General features: G+C 36.7%; 1 protein-coding gene across 1 annotated transcript in view; it reads left to right on the forward strand.

The window, feature by feature from the left end:
- Positions 1–19,025, forward strand: part of ITGB8 (integrin subunit beta 8) — an 85,434-nt gene that overhangs the window by 9,899 nt on the left and 56,510 nt on the right. The window contains exon 2 of the mRNA XM_003982834.6: positions 17,224–17,309. Within this exon, the coding sequence (XP_003982883.1) occupies positions 17,224–17,309 (86 nt within the window). The remainder of the gene's footprint in view (positions 1–17,223; positions 17,310–19,025) is intronic.

Consider the following 19,025-nt stretch of genomic DNA (forward strand, 5'->3'; position numbering starts at 1 on the left):
TTTTTAACATCAACTCTTTGTCCATAATGGTATCTCCAATCTATCCCCTCCTTTTAAGACAATGCCACTAGAGTGGAGAAAGCCTGAAATATCCTTCATTCTATGAGCTTCCTAATCAGTCTCCATCATTTCAAATCTTTGTCCACATTTTACCTTTCTACTCTGAATCTTCTATGGCTCCCACTGCCTTCAGGCTCTTCCATATGACAGACAAACCCTTTCCAGAGCATCCCATGCCTGACCCTCTGGATCCTTGTTCATGTCCCATTTGCACACCCACCTGGTACCTCCTTAGGAGAGAAACTGCCTGTTGGTTCTGTGTCTCCAATGCTTGGCACTCAGTAGGTCCTAATAAACTATTTGAAGTAAAGGACTCAATGAGGTGAGGACAAAAGTGATTAGTTTAAATTGGGTATCTAAGCAAATAAGATTAGTTTAAAATTGGGTATCTGTATCTCTAATCCTCATTAGAATTTGAACTTTAGGAAATATAGTTTTCATTTAAAAGGGAGTTCTATTATAAAAGCTTTAATGCCATAAAATACACTTGTGTCTGCTTTCTCAGTCCACTCCAGAAAGCAGTCTCTTGGTTTTATAGGCAAATCTTTAGCAAAGATCAAAATAGAGACTTGGTATTTTTTAATCTACTTTTTACAAAGTTGTTTTCCTTTTGAATTTCTGTGATAATTATTTTCACTGCTTATAATTAAGTCTAAAAAGTAATCTTGATCCTTTATCCTCAGTGTGTATTTTAAAACTGATTTCTATTTAGATTATACAAACTGGAATTTATAATCATTTAACCAAATACCAAAAAAGATTTGAAGGGGGACTATTCTAGTCCATTTAATCATTATTCATTCAGATTTTCTTAAAGCATCTACAACTTTGTGTCAGGTACGGTTCTGGGTTCTAAAGTTAAAATAATAACAATAGTTAACATTTGTGAAGTATTTTCCGTATGCCAGATACCCTTCTGTACATACAGAATAAAAATATATCCTTGGGGCACCTGGGTGACTCAGCTGGTTAAGTGTCCAACTCTTGATTTCGGCCTAAGTAATGATCCCATGGTTTGTGGGATCAAGCCCTGCTTTGGTCTCTGCACTGACAATGCAGAGTCTGCTTAGATTCTCTGGCTCCCCCTCTCTCTGCCTCCCCTCCCTCCTCTCAAAAATAAATAAACATAAAAAAAAACACAACATATCCTTTAATGTCCACAGTCCTCTGAGGTATGTACACTGATCATTCCCATTTTATAGTTAAACAAATTAAAGAGATATTGAATAACTTCTTCAAGATCTCTTAATAATAAATAAGTAATGGAACCAGAATTCACACCTGAGTGGACTGACTCTATACTCTCGATCATCATTACACACTATCTTCCAGGAGGTGAGAAGAGTCCCTCTTCTGGCCCTCCCCAAAGGCAAGTTATCCAGGCTTTATGACTATTCAGACTTCAATCCCCTTTTAGATCATCTCCAGAATTCTCTGCCCAAACAGCCCCAAATTACTTTCAGGGCCATCCTGTGGGTAGACTGTATTCCAAACTCCAGGAGAGGGGGAGCAAACAGAGCTTGGAAATGTATGTTGGGAGTGTCCATGTTGGTAAGTGATAGGCTACTTGGCAATGTAGAATAAAACTAGGAGTAAGAGAGAAGAGGAGCAGATCAAGGGCTGGAGGGGACAACACTTTACACACTGCCAGTTCCCAAACAGAAATCTAAAGAGTCAGAATTTCTAAATTCAGATCCAGCCTTGTAGAGCATTATCAATGCATATTTATCAAGATAGGAAAATAGAACTTAACTTTACTTAATGATTTCTTAGTCTGGGTTGTAACTGTTATTTGGTCATGTTATGCCCACCACTATTTTCACTCTTGCTTTTCACGCTAATGAAGTTAAGGACAGACTTGTCTAGTAATTTATATATTACTATAGGAAAAGTAACAAACAAACAATGAAAACACCAGTGATTATTGCATAAGGAAAACTAACTCATGACAAGGTGTTTTTCTTTGTTAGTAACTAAATGCCTCTTGGTAAACTCAAAGATGTGAAGAGATTACACTGAATTCTATTTTCTTGCCAAGAGCATTATAGTAAGAGTCAAGTGTATGTATGTTTTTAGTTTTACTTTTTATGTCCCCTTATTAATTTAAAATATGTCACAGAAAAGAACATTTTACTGACATGAATTAGCCAAACTTTGTTGAATTAGTCAGCTGGCATATATTTAATATCTGTAAGTGAAAGAATAGGTAAAATAAACATTTCCATACTACTTTCATGGACTAAAAGAACTATTTTTCATTTTAAAAATAAGTCTTAATGTGACCACCTTTCTGTTTTCAGAGTAAGTAAATTAGCTTAATTTACATATCAGAGAAAAATGTAATGAAAGTCAAAATGGTTTCCATTGGGATTTTATAATTGAATTAACAAAAGTACTGGGATCAATTCTTGCTCCAAAACTACTAATATTAAACAGATTGATCAGAATTGCCTTCCCTAACTTATTTTTAAAAGCTCCCAATTAAAAGTTAGTTTAGGAGATAAGAATATGATCATTAAGTTAGAATTGTAGTGTTAAATTATAAGTGACATCACTAGATATATACTCAAGATGATTTTTAAAAATGTTTTTGAGTGCAGTTATTCAAAGTAATAAATGTTCATATTTTAAAACAGCTTATGCGGTCTTAAAAAGTGGCCTTTTCGTGATAACCTTACCCATGAGCCAACCATCATTATCATAATGGTTTGGAGATGTGTTCTCTCTCATTCCCAGGCATTTTTGTTATTTTGTTTTACTTTGTTTTGTTTTATCAGCAAACACTGTTACATTTGTCCAAGACAGAGTCTGTTGCCATTCCAGATCAGCACTGGTGCAGTTTCATTTAGAGCACTGCCCCCCTCCCAAATCACAGTCCCCAGGTTGTATGGAGTAAGGAATCAGAGTAGCTGCCAAGGACTAGTTCAAATCAAAGTTGATGGGAGAAACCAAGTTCAGAAATGGAGGGAAAGTCTAGTAATGAAGACAGGAGGATAAAAGACAAGAAATGTCAGCTCTAAAGAAATGGACCAAAGATGTCTTATTAGGTGTGTGATGTGGGCAGTGGCTTTTGGCCCAAGATATTTTGATGTTTTGCATGGTTAAGGATCCACTTCCTTTTACAATGGAAAAAGTTGGCATTTCAAGATATGCCAGTGGTAAAATGCAGCTACAGTTGAGATACTGTTTGTTCCACATATATATATGGTACCAGGGGCCTATCCTAGGAATTGGACACAAACATTTTCCCAGATACAAGCCCTTTTCCTGCTCCCGAGGAGCATATATTTAGTACAATTCCCTAGTAACTGTTATAGATACTGAGTAGAGCAAGAAACTGGGTGGAAAGCTTCATCCTTATGGAATGAGGGATTATTGCCATGCTCCAAAACAGATTTAGAATATTTTGAGGCTGAACAAAGAAAAAAAATTAAAAGAAAATTTCAAAATTCTACAAGATTAGGCTGACAGAAGGTGCCTTAAGTAATGCCAAACTAGGAAATGTCTTTCCTTATTGCCAGCTTGCTAGGAGGCTGGACTGGCTATGCGGAGTGGTTGGTGTAAGGTATTATTTGACTGCAGTAGAACAAAGAATGCAAGCAAGTTTTGAGATGTGTAGGGATTGCTGTAGAACTGGCTGTTCTAGTTGGAAACAAAGAACTCATTATAGCAGAACTGTATTATTGGCCAAAAAAAAAAAAAAAGGAAAAAATGACCTAGCTGGTCTCTTTTTTAGTATAAGGCATACCTCCCAAGGTGTTGCTGTATTGTCTTTTTGTGCATTTTGGTTTGAACTTTTATTGAATTTATTGAGTTGAAGAAGAGTGGATTGTAATTGGCAAAAGAAACTCTCTAGAAATGATAGATGGGGCTCAAGTTCCAAGGGAATTCATTTGGAAGATAGTAACATGGATAAAAACACTCAAGAAGAGAGAAAGTTTCAGTCATTCTGAATTTTGATTAAAAAGATCCCTTTTGGTGAGTGTTTCAACTAAAATTATCTAGAACCAGAGCCTTAATGTGAGGGCCAATGTAATATAACCACATTGCCTAACCTCTGAGGTTGGTAATGGAAACACAAGGACTAAATGATTATTAGTACCAGTCTCTAGTTTAAAGGATGTAGTTTGTTTGATGCCTCTTGAAGAATCCAAAGGCACACAATGCATGATGACATTTCATGGGACTATGATAGGATGAGAAAGGGGAGTGGGTTCCTCAGCACGTCCTGTGCCCTGCTGAAGGAAGCATAGCCCAGCTGGAGAATGAGGCCTAGTGTTCTCTGTCAGGGTGTACATGGTATTGGTCCAGGACCAATGGTTGGCTACTCTCGGAGGTCAGCATAGCATTGATGCCAGAGTTCAATGCTTTCTGAGAACAGGGCCACAGACTAGATTATCTGGTGATAGACATGTGGGGCAGAAATTGACTTCCAGGTGTTATGAAAAGTCAGATATTACTTTCATGATTTCATGATCCAATGGCCTCTCATGAGAATATACCTCATGAGAATTCCTTGCCACGGTCCCTGGCCCCAGGGATCACTAATGGTTCTGCCCAAAGTAGAGGTAGTGAGACATGTGGGTGATTTGGGTGATTACATGGGATCAGATGAGGCCAAAACCCAAAAGCAAGGGGTTGAATACATTGTAAAATTTAGGAAAGCATCTGGTAATAACAAAGATGGGAGAGTCATATTGAATAAGAGCTTTGGACTTCGAAAGAATAGAGGTTGGTATTTCTGGGAGATGAGGAGGTAGGGAGTTAGGGGAGAGCCCTATAAGCAGGCAGTGAAAATGAGAACATTAAAGCATTGGTTGAAGATGTACCCAAAGAAAGATGAACTCTGATAAAGCTGAGTTTTGATGAGGGAGAAGTAATAGCTGGGCCATTTGGGTACACATGGAGAATATGGAACAAGAATTTCATAGGACAATACAGACAATAAATTAGTTAGTTATATAGTATCACTATTAAATGTCCTGAATTCACCACCCTATGGTGGTTTTTATGGGGCACCTGGGTGGCTCAGTTGATTAAGCATCCGACTCTTGATTTTGGCTCAGGTCATGATCTCACAGTTTGTGGCTTTGAGCCTGGCATCGGGCTCTGCGGTGATGGTGCAGAGCCTGTGTGGCATTCTCTCTCTCTCTCTCTCTCTCTCTCTCTCTCTCTCTGCCCCTCCCCTGCTTGTGGTGTCTCTCTCCCAAAATAAATAAACAAACTTAAAAAAAAAGTATACACAAAAACTATGAGGTAAAGCCTTGTCATTTGACATACATGTATAAAGATGTACTTAGTCAACTTCCAGGAAATGAAGTTAAACTAGGCAATTATTAATTGAAATAGTTTAACATAATTGAAGTATTATAGAAGATTAAATTTCTATTCTATAGGGCAAGTGAAAATCTTCTTATTATAATTCAGAATTTTCTTTGTGTGAGCCCAAAAGTAAGATGAATTTTATAAAAGACACTCAAGTATTGAGGATCATCTTTGGCACTGAGCACAGAAGAAACTTTACTGTAGAGAATAGAATATAAAATATATTATTAGGGGTGTCTGGGTGGCCTTGGGTGAAATTAACTCTTGATTTCAGTTCAGGTCACGATCTGAAGGTTTGTGAGTTCGAGCCCCACAGTGGGCGCTGTGCTGACAGTGTGGAGCCTGCTTGGGATCCTGTCTCTCTCCCTCTCTCTCTGCCCCTCCTCTGCTCTATCAAAAATAAATAAATAAATTAAAAAATATATATATATATTAATGTGTACTTCATGCTGTATTAGTATTATTAGCGATAATAGTATGAATTACTAAGATACTTAATTTTACATTTGGTATTAATATGTACTCCTTTCAATTTTTCATACTGATGAGGACTTACAAGAAGTTCCCAGTAGAATATAAAGACTCATTTTTGAATTGGAAAAATAATTTTATCATCTGACAACTGGGATCAGTCCATTTGAAAGAATATTAAAATAATATACCCCTTGATCTGAATAAAAATCATGCAAATCAGATAAGTACAGTAGAGATAAATGACTTTAGTTACCCACTAATGGACCTGTTAAGTATCTGTAAGTCAAAGGATTTATGTAATATGTCATTGGCTTACTTTTTAAAAAACCACATAATTTACTATTTTTGTATATACTATCAGGAAAGGAATATATTTCCTCACTGTGCACTGACTGTCCTTTAGCTAACAAAAAAATACTCTGTCAAAGTTAATTTACAATGCTAATTTTAAATACAATGTATTGGCATAATTTACATCAATAAGCTGCATTTCTTTAAAGTGTCAGTGAGTTTTGACAGATGTATAGGCCTGTGGAACTACTGCTACAATCTGCATAAGGAACATTTCTATCCTTCAAGAAGTTTGCATGTGCCTGTGGTTCAAAGTGGTGAATGATTCTCTATTACCAGATTACTGATGGGCAACTGGATATACCTAACATACAGGGTTTGGGTGGCTTTTTTAAAATAAATCTTCCAGGAGTACCTGGGTGGCTCAGGTGGTTGAGCATCTGACTTCAGCTCAGGTCATGATCTCGTGGTCCATGAGTTCGAGCCCTGCGTCGGGCTCTGTGCTGACAGCTCAGAGCCTGGAGCCTGCTTCAGATTCTGTCTACCTCTCTCTCTGCCCCTCCCCCACTCACACTATGTCTCTCAAAAATGAGTAAATGCTAAAAAATTTTTAAATAAGTCTTCCCATATTATAAATTGTATCTTAAAATATTCCCATAGGTTAACAGGACTGTGCATGTTATAAAGCAAATGTCCTCTATCCAATCATGTCATTTTAACCCAGACTCTGCATTTTGAAGTGTTTTTAGAGCACATAAAAAGGAGGAGGATTTTTTCTACTTCATCAGCAAGGAAGCAAAACCCCAGCAAAGTTAAATTATCAAGCCAAGGTCAGAGAATAGGCAGTTAGGACAAGAACAAGTTGCCGGCTTCCCTGTTCCAGATTTGGCTTCCAGGGCAGAACTGGAAATTCACAAATGGAAATAGCAACTGCAAACACCATCTCAAGTGCTTCTGCCTAATTAGCATGCAGCCCAGAGCTGTCCCCTGGCAAGAGGTTGGGGAAACACGGTTGTAAAAGAAGTTCTCCCTTGTGCTGAAAAAGTGCCAACCAATCTAATTTAGGCACTCAGCACTCAGTGAGATGTTCAGGCTGGAGCTTTGGTATTAAAACTCAAAGTCTCCTTGTGCGTGGAAATGAAATGAACTTTGAAAAGAGCACTGTAGTATTTAGGGAGGTCTTTGGTACTGAGGACAGAAAATAATCCTGCTGGGGGAATCTAACATCCTCATCCCGAGAGTGGGAATAATAATAGGAAAAATAATGACATACTACTTCTATGAAAGAACCATCTTGAGGTACATAGGAATTATTACTGAGTCATCACTGAAGGACTAACAATAGTTCAATTAGTGAGAGTTTTAAGTCATATTTGGTATAACTGTCTTTATGTTATTCTCTGTTCCATATAGGACATTATTTAAGAGAAAAGCCTCTATAATCAGAACAGGGTTCAAACTTGGTCTGTGTACTCACTAGCTGTGTGACTTTAAGATGAGATTTTTCCCTAAGTTATAGTTCCCCATCTGTAAAATAGGCATATTAATGATTTCCTCATAGGATTTTTCTAAAGTTTCAATGAAATCATACACCTATTTTTGGTATTGTTACATAGAAGAACACCAACTGGTAGAGGACCTAAAACAGTAATCACTTAATAAACATTTATTCTTTTTTTTATTTTCCCTAATTTATACAGTTGCATATATAGGTTTGCTTTTTTAAGTGACAGAGTAAAATATAAATACCTTTTTGGTCTTTGAAATGTAATTGCAGGAAAATCAAATGCTAAATGAACTAAATTTCACTTTGGGCTTTATTTTTTTTTTTATTTAGAACAAAATTGTTCATGATATAAAGTGTTTATTTGCTGTTCTAATCAAGCGCATACCTGCAATGTGACTTCAGGTTAAAAAAAATAAGGTATAAAATGCATTCCTACTATCCTGGGGCATTTCTTTTACACACTTAAGTATGGCATTTGAGGTTTTGATGTGAATAGCAGTGTGATTTTTTTTTAAGTGGGAGAAAGGAAATTCATACCTTGGAGAGGAAAATAGGAAGAGCCCCTGGAACTCTAGTGTGTTAGATTAAAAACATTATTTAGAGGAACAGAGTGGGAAACCGGTGAATATTTTGGCTTTTATAAAAAGGGAGTGTGCCTCATAAACAGGACAGTTGGAATGTATGGAAAAGTTCCAGTTAAAACAAGGCACAAAGCACATGACTAATATTGCTTTTCCAAGTTAGACAAATGCAGCTTTAACCAGAATATGCCTCAGAGGGGCCTCTGGAGCCCTCCCTGAATCTTGAGATTTTTGATCCTTGCTCAAGTTCCAAGTCTGAAGAAGGAAAACTATACTGAGAGATGCTGTGCCCTGACCCCTATCTTTCTTCTTGACTGAATGTCTCTTACTTCCTCGCAAATTTCCCCCAGATGAATAAGTGTCAGAAGATAAACTGATGTGCTCAGGTAAGAGAGCAATTGCAAAAGTGAATTTGATCCTCTTCAGGAAAAATTCTTGTTACACATTGAAAACCTGCTTGGACCACCAAGAGAAACTTCCTGTCAAGAAAATAATATAAACTGCAAAGTCATTTTCAAGTGCAAACAAGTATTCTTCATATTCTTTCATCTCTTTCCCACATCTAAGAATATGTCAAAATACATGAAATATAAAATATAAACATATATATTTATATACACATAAGCATATAAACATGTGTGTGTGTGTGTACACACAATCTAAAAACAATCACAAATCTCAGCAAGATTGCTGCATTGCACCTGTCTGGTCCTCCTTAATGTCAAGAGATTACTTCATCACTAACTCATGGCATTCTCTTTCTCCTGACATTTTCTGTCACCTTAGCATGGATTTCCTTGTATATTGTTTTTATTTCTTGTTCTGCACCACCAAACTCAAGTACATTTAGGATGACCTTAGACTTCAGCTTACCTGAGAAGTTCCAATTTATACCCGTTGCACCAGTGTACTTAATAGTGGCCTCTTTTGTGTTAAAAAGTGTTCTGATGTAGAGCATAATTTATACGATCACCCACTGTAAGCTGCAATAATTTTTTCAAAGCTAAGTTGACTGAAGTGTGTGTATATGAATCACAATGAAACATCGGTGATATGACCTCACCAGACCACCCTTCTTGTGATGGCCCATTTCAACACAAATGAGTGTCATCAGTGGCTTCATGATGGTTCTTCTTGTAAATTCCATCATGAACTAGCATTTTGATTTATGCCATCCCAGCCCACTTTAAATTCTGACTCACGTTGGGATTGCCCCAAACAGGGCAGGGCAGACAAATGGAATGTGTAGTATTGCCCTAACATTTCTTAACCTGCCTGGCATTGAACATGGCTTTCTCCCCACTTTTGTTCTCCAAAAGTCTTTATGCTAGCATAAAACCCTATTGAGGTCACATGAATTTTTTCTGTGTAATGAGGGAGGTTGAAACTTGTCCTTGAAACATAAAGATTACAATAAAAACCTAATAAACCTGGTTAACAAGAAGAAAAGATTAGTGCTATTTCATAACATTGGCATTACAAGGAAATTCTGCTCAGTAAAAAAATACTCAACTTTACAGGGGCAAAGAACATTTGCCTAATTGAAACTTGATTTAGATCTGAGCCATAATGAAACATCAAGCGAATCTGGTGGTTTTGCATCTGATAATGGTAGCAATAAAAATGTGACTTCAATTCAGTATCATTCCCTTGACATATTCAGAATTCTTTTAGAAACTACCCTTGCTTTAACATAAATTAGTAGAACTGTACATTATCAGAAAATTAGATGTAAAAACTTTGCCCCTATATGTAGGTTCATTTTTTTTCACATTTGAAAACATCAAGATGAGTTCATCCAGATATGTATCATTAAGTAAGTATAATTATATTGCCTTTTATAATAAATAGGTTTTAGAAATGAAGATTTCTTTAATGTAAATAATCAAGAGCTATAAAAGCCTCAGAAATTAAACTACCAGATCAACCTCCACTTAGACTAGCATTTATTCATCACACATTTACTGAGTGTGTATCAGATGCTATACTTGGATTTTGGGGATAGAAAGAAAATATATGTAAGCACCTTCCCTCTACAGTCTAGTAGTCTTACTTTTCCAAGGGAAAACAAAATGTATCTCTTCAGAGTAGATGGTCTATGTCATGTAAAGTAATGTTATGCCTAACATTTCTAAAAAAGCATTTACATTAATCCTGCTCAAGTCTTTCTTCTATTATCTTTCAAACCCAGGTGAATTTTCCTCTTACTTCAGAAACAGCTGAGAGACAACCCAGAATGGGGGCAGCAACTCCATGGTGCTGTGAAGGGCTGGGCCCTCTTTACCTTTGTCATTTAAAAAAAATTTTTTAATTATTTTAATGTTTTTTTTAAATTTATTTTTGAGAGAGACAGAGCACGAGTCGGGGAGGGGCAGAGAAAGAGAGAGAGACAGAATCTGAAGCAGGCTCCAGGTTTCGAGCTGCCAGCACAGAGCCTGACACAGGGCTCAAACTCCTGAATCATGAGATCACTACCTGAGCCAAAGTCAGACACTTAAGTGACTGAGCCACCCAGACGCCCCTACCTTTGCCTTTCTTACCCTTGGCTTCCAGTAGGAGGGTTCCCTCAGGGCTCAAGATGGCTGCTGCTAGTCTAGACATCCTTTTATAAGACTGGGGCACCATGCCCAGCTGCTCTGAGTTCTGGCCTGTTAACAGTTCACAGTTGCCACGTTGGTGGAAAATTGGCTTCCCTCCATCAAAGAGAGCCACATCCCAGCAATGTGTAAAGGTTAAGCCACCCCAAGTCTCAGCCCTCTCTGGACTGACATCAGTCAATGACTGACTTATGGGAGGGTATAAAAGCCAGACCCACTCCTTACCTCAAAGTGGGACAACTCTGGGGTATCATTTGTGCTCCAAGTTCTGGGTGGAATCAGGCTAAGACCAGAATTTGACTGCAGCAATATCTTTGTGCCTGGCCTTCCTGACCTTACCTTACTTCCCTTCTCAATAAATCACTTTCCAAGAATCTCTAGCTCAGGTTCTTTCTTTGGGGAGCTAAGACAATATTTTTCTCTTATAATGTCCTCATTTCCTCACCTTTTCTCTTGAGCCACAACATACATATTGAACATTATTGAACATATTGAACATACCACGACCTTTTCCTCCAAATATATTTTGAGACTATCAAACCTAATCACTGGAACGGCTAACAGTGAAGTCAAGAAAGAAAGGAATCCAAGCTGATTTTCACCAAACAAAAATATGGGTATATTTTTTAATTGCAAGTAGAAGCAAAATTATTTAGACAAAATGGTTTTTCCCATAAAGATACTCATTTTCATTTCCATGGCCTGAATGCTTGTTTGCTACAAGTTTGAAACAAACAATATGGTAAAGGCAAAGGGGAGAGAAAAATGCTCTAGGTTGGGTATTATTGCTGCTAGACAATAGTATTTTCTGAATATATAATTTAGTACCAAATTACAAAGATTAAAGTGAATTTTTCTACCAATTCTATATGAGTACAGAACTATGAACTATGCATTTGTTGCATAAAAATTATTGTAGTAAGCTGAAGTTCTGGCACAGATGCATTATTTCAATTTTAATTATATCTTGTTCTTTGTCTATTCAACAGTAAAGTTATGTTTCATATAGTCTAAATGCTAAGTTAAAGAACAAATGCAAAATGTTAATAAATAATGTGGTTTTGTATTATGTTTATATGAAGTCCAAGGGAAAAAAACAAAAAGAAAAATACAAGTACTTGTACTATTTCCTTGCTCCCTCTGTTTTGCAATACTCCCTTAGTCACTAGCTTCCTCATGATACATCTCTAGCTCTTCAGAGCTTCCTTACTCAGATCTACCAAGAGCTTCCCATGCTTCTGCCTTTTCTTCCATGCCCCTTTACCTAATCTCTCTTAAAATTAAACTGACTTTGGTTTTGTTTCCTGTGCCTGATTTTCAAAGAAGTAGTCTTAACCACCTCTTCCCTCCCTATATTTTTGTAGGATCATTTAAGAAACAGCACCTCAGTCAAAACTTGGAATAACTAGGTAACAGCAAGTGATTCAAACACTAATCTATTGCTTCATTTTTATTTTTACATCAAATGATAGCGTGCTAAATTTCTGTGCAAAAGAGAACTTTCAATAATCAGGTAATATATTTTGAAGACATCTGTAACAATTACATGGCCATGATATACATCTAGAATAAGCAAACTCCAAAATAAAGCAAAACTTTATTCTAAGTGTGCTCAATTTGTCTGGTTTTGACTGCTATCAAAGTAGAGTATGTATTCATTGTAACAGTGTTTATTTTTTTTAAGGAAGTAGCTTTAAATAATTATCCAAGTTTAATTTAATTTGTATAGTAAATGCAATTAAGAAAAGGATACTGCCTGGAAAAAAATGCATTTCTACATTCTTCACAAATCATTCTGTCTATTCCTAATAGGAGAATCTAGAATAATTGATTCTGAATTTAAAATACTAAAATCTGTATCAGTTTTAATTGTTGGTTCTTCCAGATAACTTTGGGCATCCTTTAAATTTTGTTGAAATTTTGTGGTGTAGACTGTAGAGCAGAAAAACATTAGAAATGTTTCCTAAAACTTTCACTTTCTCTGATCACTTGACTTACGGAAAGATCCCAATGTAAACATTGAACCCTATGTTCTTTTTTAGTTACTTTTTTGGTCCATTTCCCTTCTCTTCTTACTTCTATAGATTACACATTCTCAAAATAATATGAATAAACGTATCATCCAAAACAAAGAATACTTAAGTGACAGTCACAAATATGTAGTTTCCTGATTTTTGTGTACTTTATCCTGTTGTTGATGGATATTTATTACACTTTATGACAGACTGTTATAAAGGTCATTTCACATGCGTCAGAAACATTTAATTCTGGGAAAAAATTAGAAAAATATTCAGATTAAGTCAAGGTACCCTTTGAAGAATGTGAACAAAATGAAGGTGTTGTAAGAGATTTTCAGTAACCCAGAATAGTTATGCCAAAATTGTATTTGTAACAGATTGGATTGATGTGTGTATATTTGACTAAATTGGCTTTTAAGAATCATCTTAAATAACTAAAATAAAGGCAGTAGCTTTTTATTTTTATATATTAGCTATATTTTTAAAACTGTTAAAGGGGCACCTGGGTGACTCAGTCAGATAAGCATCTGCCTTCGGCTCAGGTCATGATCTCATGCTTTGTGGGTTTGAGCCCCACATTGGGTTCTGTGCTGACAGCTCAGAGTCTGGAGCCTGCTTCAGATTCTGTGTTTCACTCTCTCTCTCTCTCTCTGCCCCTCCCCTGCTCATGCTCTGTCTCTCTCTCTCTCTCTCTAGAAAATAAACACTAAGAAAAATTTAAAAATAAGTAAATAAAAATGTGTTCATGACCCAAAGGACTTTCATTTGAAAGATGATTAATTACATTTATGACAAATTTAAAGACATATAACACCTCCCTTTTCTTTGAAGCTGGATCTAAATATGCATACAATATATGTATACACATATAATAACTTACACATGTAAGTTATTATAACACTAATTATAATAACATTGCAATAATCCCTTTGCTGAGTGTCTATTATATCCTACACACTATGCGTGGCATGCTTATGCTTGCTCATTTCATCTCATATCAGTATTTTGATATAGGTATAATTAGTTCTACATTACAGTGGAGGAAATGAAGCCTCAGAATTTAGGTAACTAGCCTAAGAACACATCGCTGTTGAGTCACAGTGCTATGGAAATTGGGAACTTTATTTCTAGTGACTATTTAGCAATGGTACCTCATCACATCTGTTACCTCTAGTTGTAACATGAGTAAAAGTAAGACTCTCAGCCTATGCTCAGAGATCAAGGATTAGAAATTTTCAGAATGTACACACTTACATGACATTAAATTCTTTACTAATTTCTGTTTTGGTAGCACACTTTTTAATTACATGGGGTTTGTGAGGCAGTTAGGAATAAGGCAAATGAGCACAAAAGAGGGTTCTGAAGATACATGGTATAAAATCTGATTCTGCTTCTATTGTCTTTCCTAATTTCCATTAGGATCCACAAAAAAAAGTGTCTTTAATAAAAACACAATGCTAAAGAATACAGTGCTATGCCACATCACTGGATGGGCAGCTACCACTCTCATAGAGTGGGAAGAAGAACCACTCAAGCACACCCTCTAATAAGGTGTCAGTGCTGAGGACTGCTAGGAAACCTCCACTGGAAAGCAGCCTCCTGTGATGTTGCATCCGTAATGGGGCAGCGAATGGACTGAGTAGACCTAGAGGCTGATGACAAACTGCTTGTGTCTGTAAACAGCACTCATGCATTGATGTGTGTTCAGTGTAATATTTCTACTTACATGAACGTGCCTGGCAGACACACACACACACACACACACACAACCTTTAGCACACATTGACTAACTGCCTCCCTAGTAGCATGTCCATTCAGTGTAAAGAACTGCTTTAATTGGTGTGATATTTGCATGTTAGGTATTCCCTTAATGTGTATTTAAAATTAAAAAGAAAAATCCTTAAGATTCTGCTTAGCAGAGTATGTCTGGTTTGTCTTCTCTAAAGTCCCACCATGACACTTTCTGGCAGTTAACATTTGACATTATTCCCATGGAGTTCAATTTATGGCCCTCCTCCAGTTCTGCAGAAACATAAGGCCTATGCCATCCATATCCATTTATGGGATCATTTTACCTATAATTATGTAGACTGAGAAATGTCAACCCTGGAACCTGAGAAGTATTGACAGGACCAAAGTTTGTAGCCCTGTTGGTCATCATTCTTAGGTATCTGAAGTTTGAGAACAGAAGTTGGCACTAGAACTTTTTTAAACAAATGGTCAGAAGGCAGACTGTAAAGAAAACAGATTTTTGCTTGTAAACTCGTTATTTACAACTTGTGTCTTGGAAGTAGGAGACTGACCTGACCTTGAATCTGGGTTAACTTAGGACACAGTCTACCAACTATTAGAAACAAAGACTATAGTCATAGAAGCTTCAGCTTCCCTTCCAACAGAGTGCAATCTTAACTGCCAAAGTCCTACCTATTGAGTGAAAGAGCTAGTCAAGTCTGAACTGAAATAGACTTAATTCCACATTCCAGTCAGGTCAAGTTTAAGAGTTAGTGAAGGCTAAGTTAGGTCTGCAAATGTGCTTGATTTCTTTCTGAGAACAAAACTAAGAAGGTTACTCTCTCCTCTGCATACTTCAGAAATAAGCACCTTTTATAGGTTGGCAGGCTAAGCCAGATGGAAGGATTTTAGGCTATGGAGTTTTCATAGTTAGGTGGCCACCCTAGTAGTAAAGGCAGCCCAAACATCAGTTATTTTAGCTAGGCCAGGTTGGGACAGATCAGTAAAGAAGTTCTAGATAATGTTTATCAAAAGCTGGTATAAAGCCAAGGACAAAGGCTGCAAGGGGACACAGAGAGGAGATAATGGAACTGCCGTTAAGTGTTCAGGAAGGACAGTTTTGGCTCTGGGGAAATACAGAGGAAGGGTGCTCACTATTACCCCACTTAATACCTCTCTGCTATATTTACTCTCTTGGAGTTTCTCTTTTTATCTTCCCACTGCCAAAGCCCACCACATGCCACCTCTAGGTCACAGCAGCTTTAATCCTGTATTGTAGAATGTTGGGGCAAGTTGAGAGAGAAGAAAAAGAAAAACTGATTGGATGGGGACAACCAGAAATTTTGTGGGTTCCATCCCTTTTCAAACTACCACATCCCTGTGTGATTGTACATACACACACAAACACACATGGCCCTCTTTCATTACATTTTTTAAAAAGATAAACACAGATTAGAAGAAAAAAAGTGAAATGTCAGAGACATACTAGATATCACTGCCTTTATGGAGTCATCCTTAAACATACCCTCTCCCCCCAACCCCTATCCTTTCCTCCAGAGCAGAGAAGCCCCTAACTGTGTGCCCATAGTGCCTTGGTGATATCTCTCGTTGTGCTTATCACATTGTATTTTATTGTTTGCCTATATAGTTATCTCCTCACCCAGACTGTGAACTACTTACAGCTAGAATGTCTGTGTTATTTACTGTATGCCTGTGGGTGAAATGAATAAAATGCTGTGATTTCCAGTGTCCAGTGATTTCATAGTAAAGGATGGACTATAGGAAGTATGTGATTATTCCACTAAAAACTCATGGTAAAATAATTTATGACTCATGCTTTATTATATTTTATGTGTTTAAGCTCATAATGATGAGCCTCCTTATAATGATACAAGTAGTTAGTGGCTAGGGATAAAGGTAAATAGTTTCCAGGCACAGCCACGTTACTAAAATGTCACAGCCAAGTGGGAATCTATGGACAAGTGAATTGGTCACAATCTGGAAGTGATCTAGTAAGAAAAATTACATTGGGTAAACTAAACTCAGTTACTTTGTATCTAAAATGCTGAATCATGCTGCTACATTTGGTTCTGATATCCATCAAGCCAAAATAATCAATATTAACACAATCATAATCCCCATTTATTCTATATGTCATCATTTCTCAAGAAATCAAGATCATTTTTCAGAAAGTTAATTCACTATAACCCAACATGGATTGACATGTTCAGATTGGGGTCAGTGTATGACTATTTTTACAGGGAAAAATTCTAGATCCAAAAATGCCTCATTAGTTCAGATAATATGAAATATAGTGAAACTTTAGCACACTAAAAAAATGTGGATCGTCTTTTACTATTGTAGTAGAATTCAAGCCAAACCCCAAACCTACCTAAATTACATTTTAATCACCCTACTTTTTTCCAACCTTATAAAACCAAATAATAACTATCCAGGAAATGTATCTGTTAATTGTTATGTAGTTAACCTTACCCCTTCCCAAAGAAATTATGTATTTTTTAGTGTCATGTACTTAAAACTATTGGTCAGCTTATTTCGGTTTTCAAAATACATTTTGGTTTAGAATTGTATATACTTCTCAATATGAGAGTAACACCTCATTTTATCCTCCATTACAGAAGACAATAGATGTACATCCTCGAATGCAGCTTCCTGCACCAAGTGCCTTGCTCTGGGTCCGGAATGTGGATGGTGTGCTCAAGAGGTGTGCCTTTTTCTTTCTTATTTTCTTTCTTCTTTCTTCCTTTCTCTTCTCTTCTCTTTTCTCTTCTTTTCTCTTTCCCTGTTCTTCACAGTTGACTTCTCTAGGCATGATTTTATTGCCCTAATATTTTGTGCTTTGAAGGTGCATCAGGAAAAAGAAAGACAATGCTGAGCATCAGGAAAATTTTATTTGGTTGTATGCTTAGAAACAGCATATCTGGCTAACTATAAAATAAAGTATAACCTTTTCATTAGGAAAATTATGGTAATTTTGAAATGAAGTACAAGCCATTTTATGTTTTCCATCTGTCCTATAGAGAGAATTGGCAAACACAGATAGTGACTTTTGATAGGTCAGTAGGTTTTGTGTGAAATTCTTGCTCCAGCTTGGGGCATTAGGTTATATATCCTAGTTGGATTGTAGTCTTGTACTTGCTTATTAAAGAAAAGCAAGTTAGTTTATAGGGCTGTTTCATTTGTTTTTATTTGAAATACTTAAAGATAAGTTATTTACTCCATTTCATAACATTGTATATCAATTCATTAGTTACTTATGAAAAATGGGATGCTTTTCCTTTGACATGTGACCCTATTCGTGTGATACTGTGTACATTTAAATTCTGTGGAATGGAGAATAAATCAGAAATCTTTTATTGTTCAAAATTAGTGTTTTTATATTCTAACAAGAGAAACGTACCCCAATAACAAACTTCTTAGTAAAACAAATATAATGCATTCCTTCTTTCCTGGCTGTGAAGTTGTTTTGTGAATTTTTTCTTTTGTTGACACTCTTCCATCAGAACTACTTTACATAATAAGTTGCAATGAAGAAGCCATCTATAATCTGGGGTTCTTTTGTGAAATTACAGAGATAACTTTACATTTGTTTATGTAGCTCTTGGGAATTGGAACAAGGAGATATTTAATGACCTTTTGCTTGCTATGAAGATCTCTAGCTTCTGCCTTCTCTGATTTTGCTCAAAAACTGCACCTACCATCATCTTTCCAACCTCTCCTGTTACTACTTGCCTATAACTTATGCATCTCCCAGAAGGAAAAAGAAAGCTAAAAAGTAGCAAAGGATGGTGGACATTACTTTCTTCTAAAGCAAGAGGAGGGGTTCACAAAGTAGTCTTAGCCATGTCTGAAAGTGTCTCCTACTGACAACCCAAAGGCTTCTTGGATATACTCTAGCCTTTACCAGTGAGGAAATCAGATGTCACTCGAAACTAGGCAGTGCTTCACCAGAACCCATGGAATGAGGCAATGTCAGAAAGAGGACAATTCCAGAATTTCTATGACAAGTCCCATCACCTCCTATGAGCCAAATGACCAGACAGAACTCACTCTATTCTCTGAGCCTTCCTTTCCTCATTTCTATAACCCTGAGTTTGGAATTTACTTCTAGGTTTTTCTGTCAAGAGTGTTTCATGGCTTTATATTTCCTGACCCTAGGCCAATACTCCATTTTAGATTTTCACTAAGGAAGCCATGAAGTTTGTGTCAACTTGATGTCAGCTGCTCAGAACTTTATTAAGTGTAGCTTAGAGGAACTCTCAAAAGATGATTAAGAAACCCAGCTGTCAGCCAAATGTAACATGCCAGCCATATAAAATTCCAAGTTCCAGAGAGACCCCTTTATCTGATATCGCCGCTGGCACAGAAAATCTGGAGAGGCTCAGTTATGGGAATAGCAAATGTCAGTCCTGCCACAAAA

Source organism: Felis catus, chromosome A2, assembly GCF_018350175.1.
Source record: "Felis catus isolate Fca126 chromosome A2, F.catus_Fca126_mat1.0, whole genome shotgun sequence".
NCBI lineage: Eukaryota > Metazoa > Chordata > Mammalia > Carnivora > Felidae > Felis > Felis catus.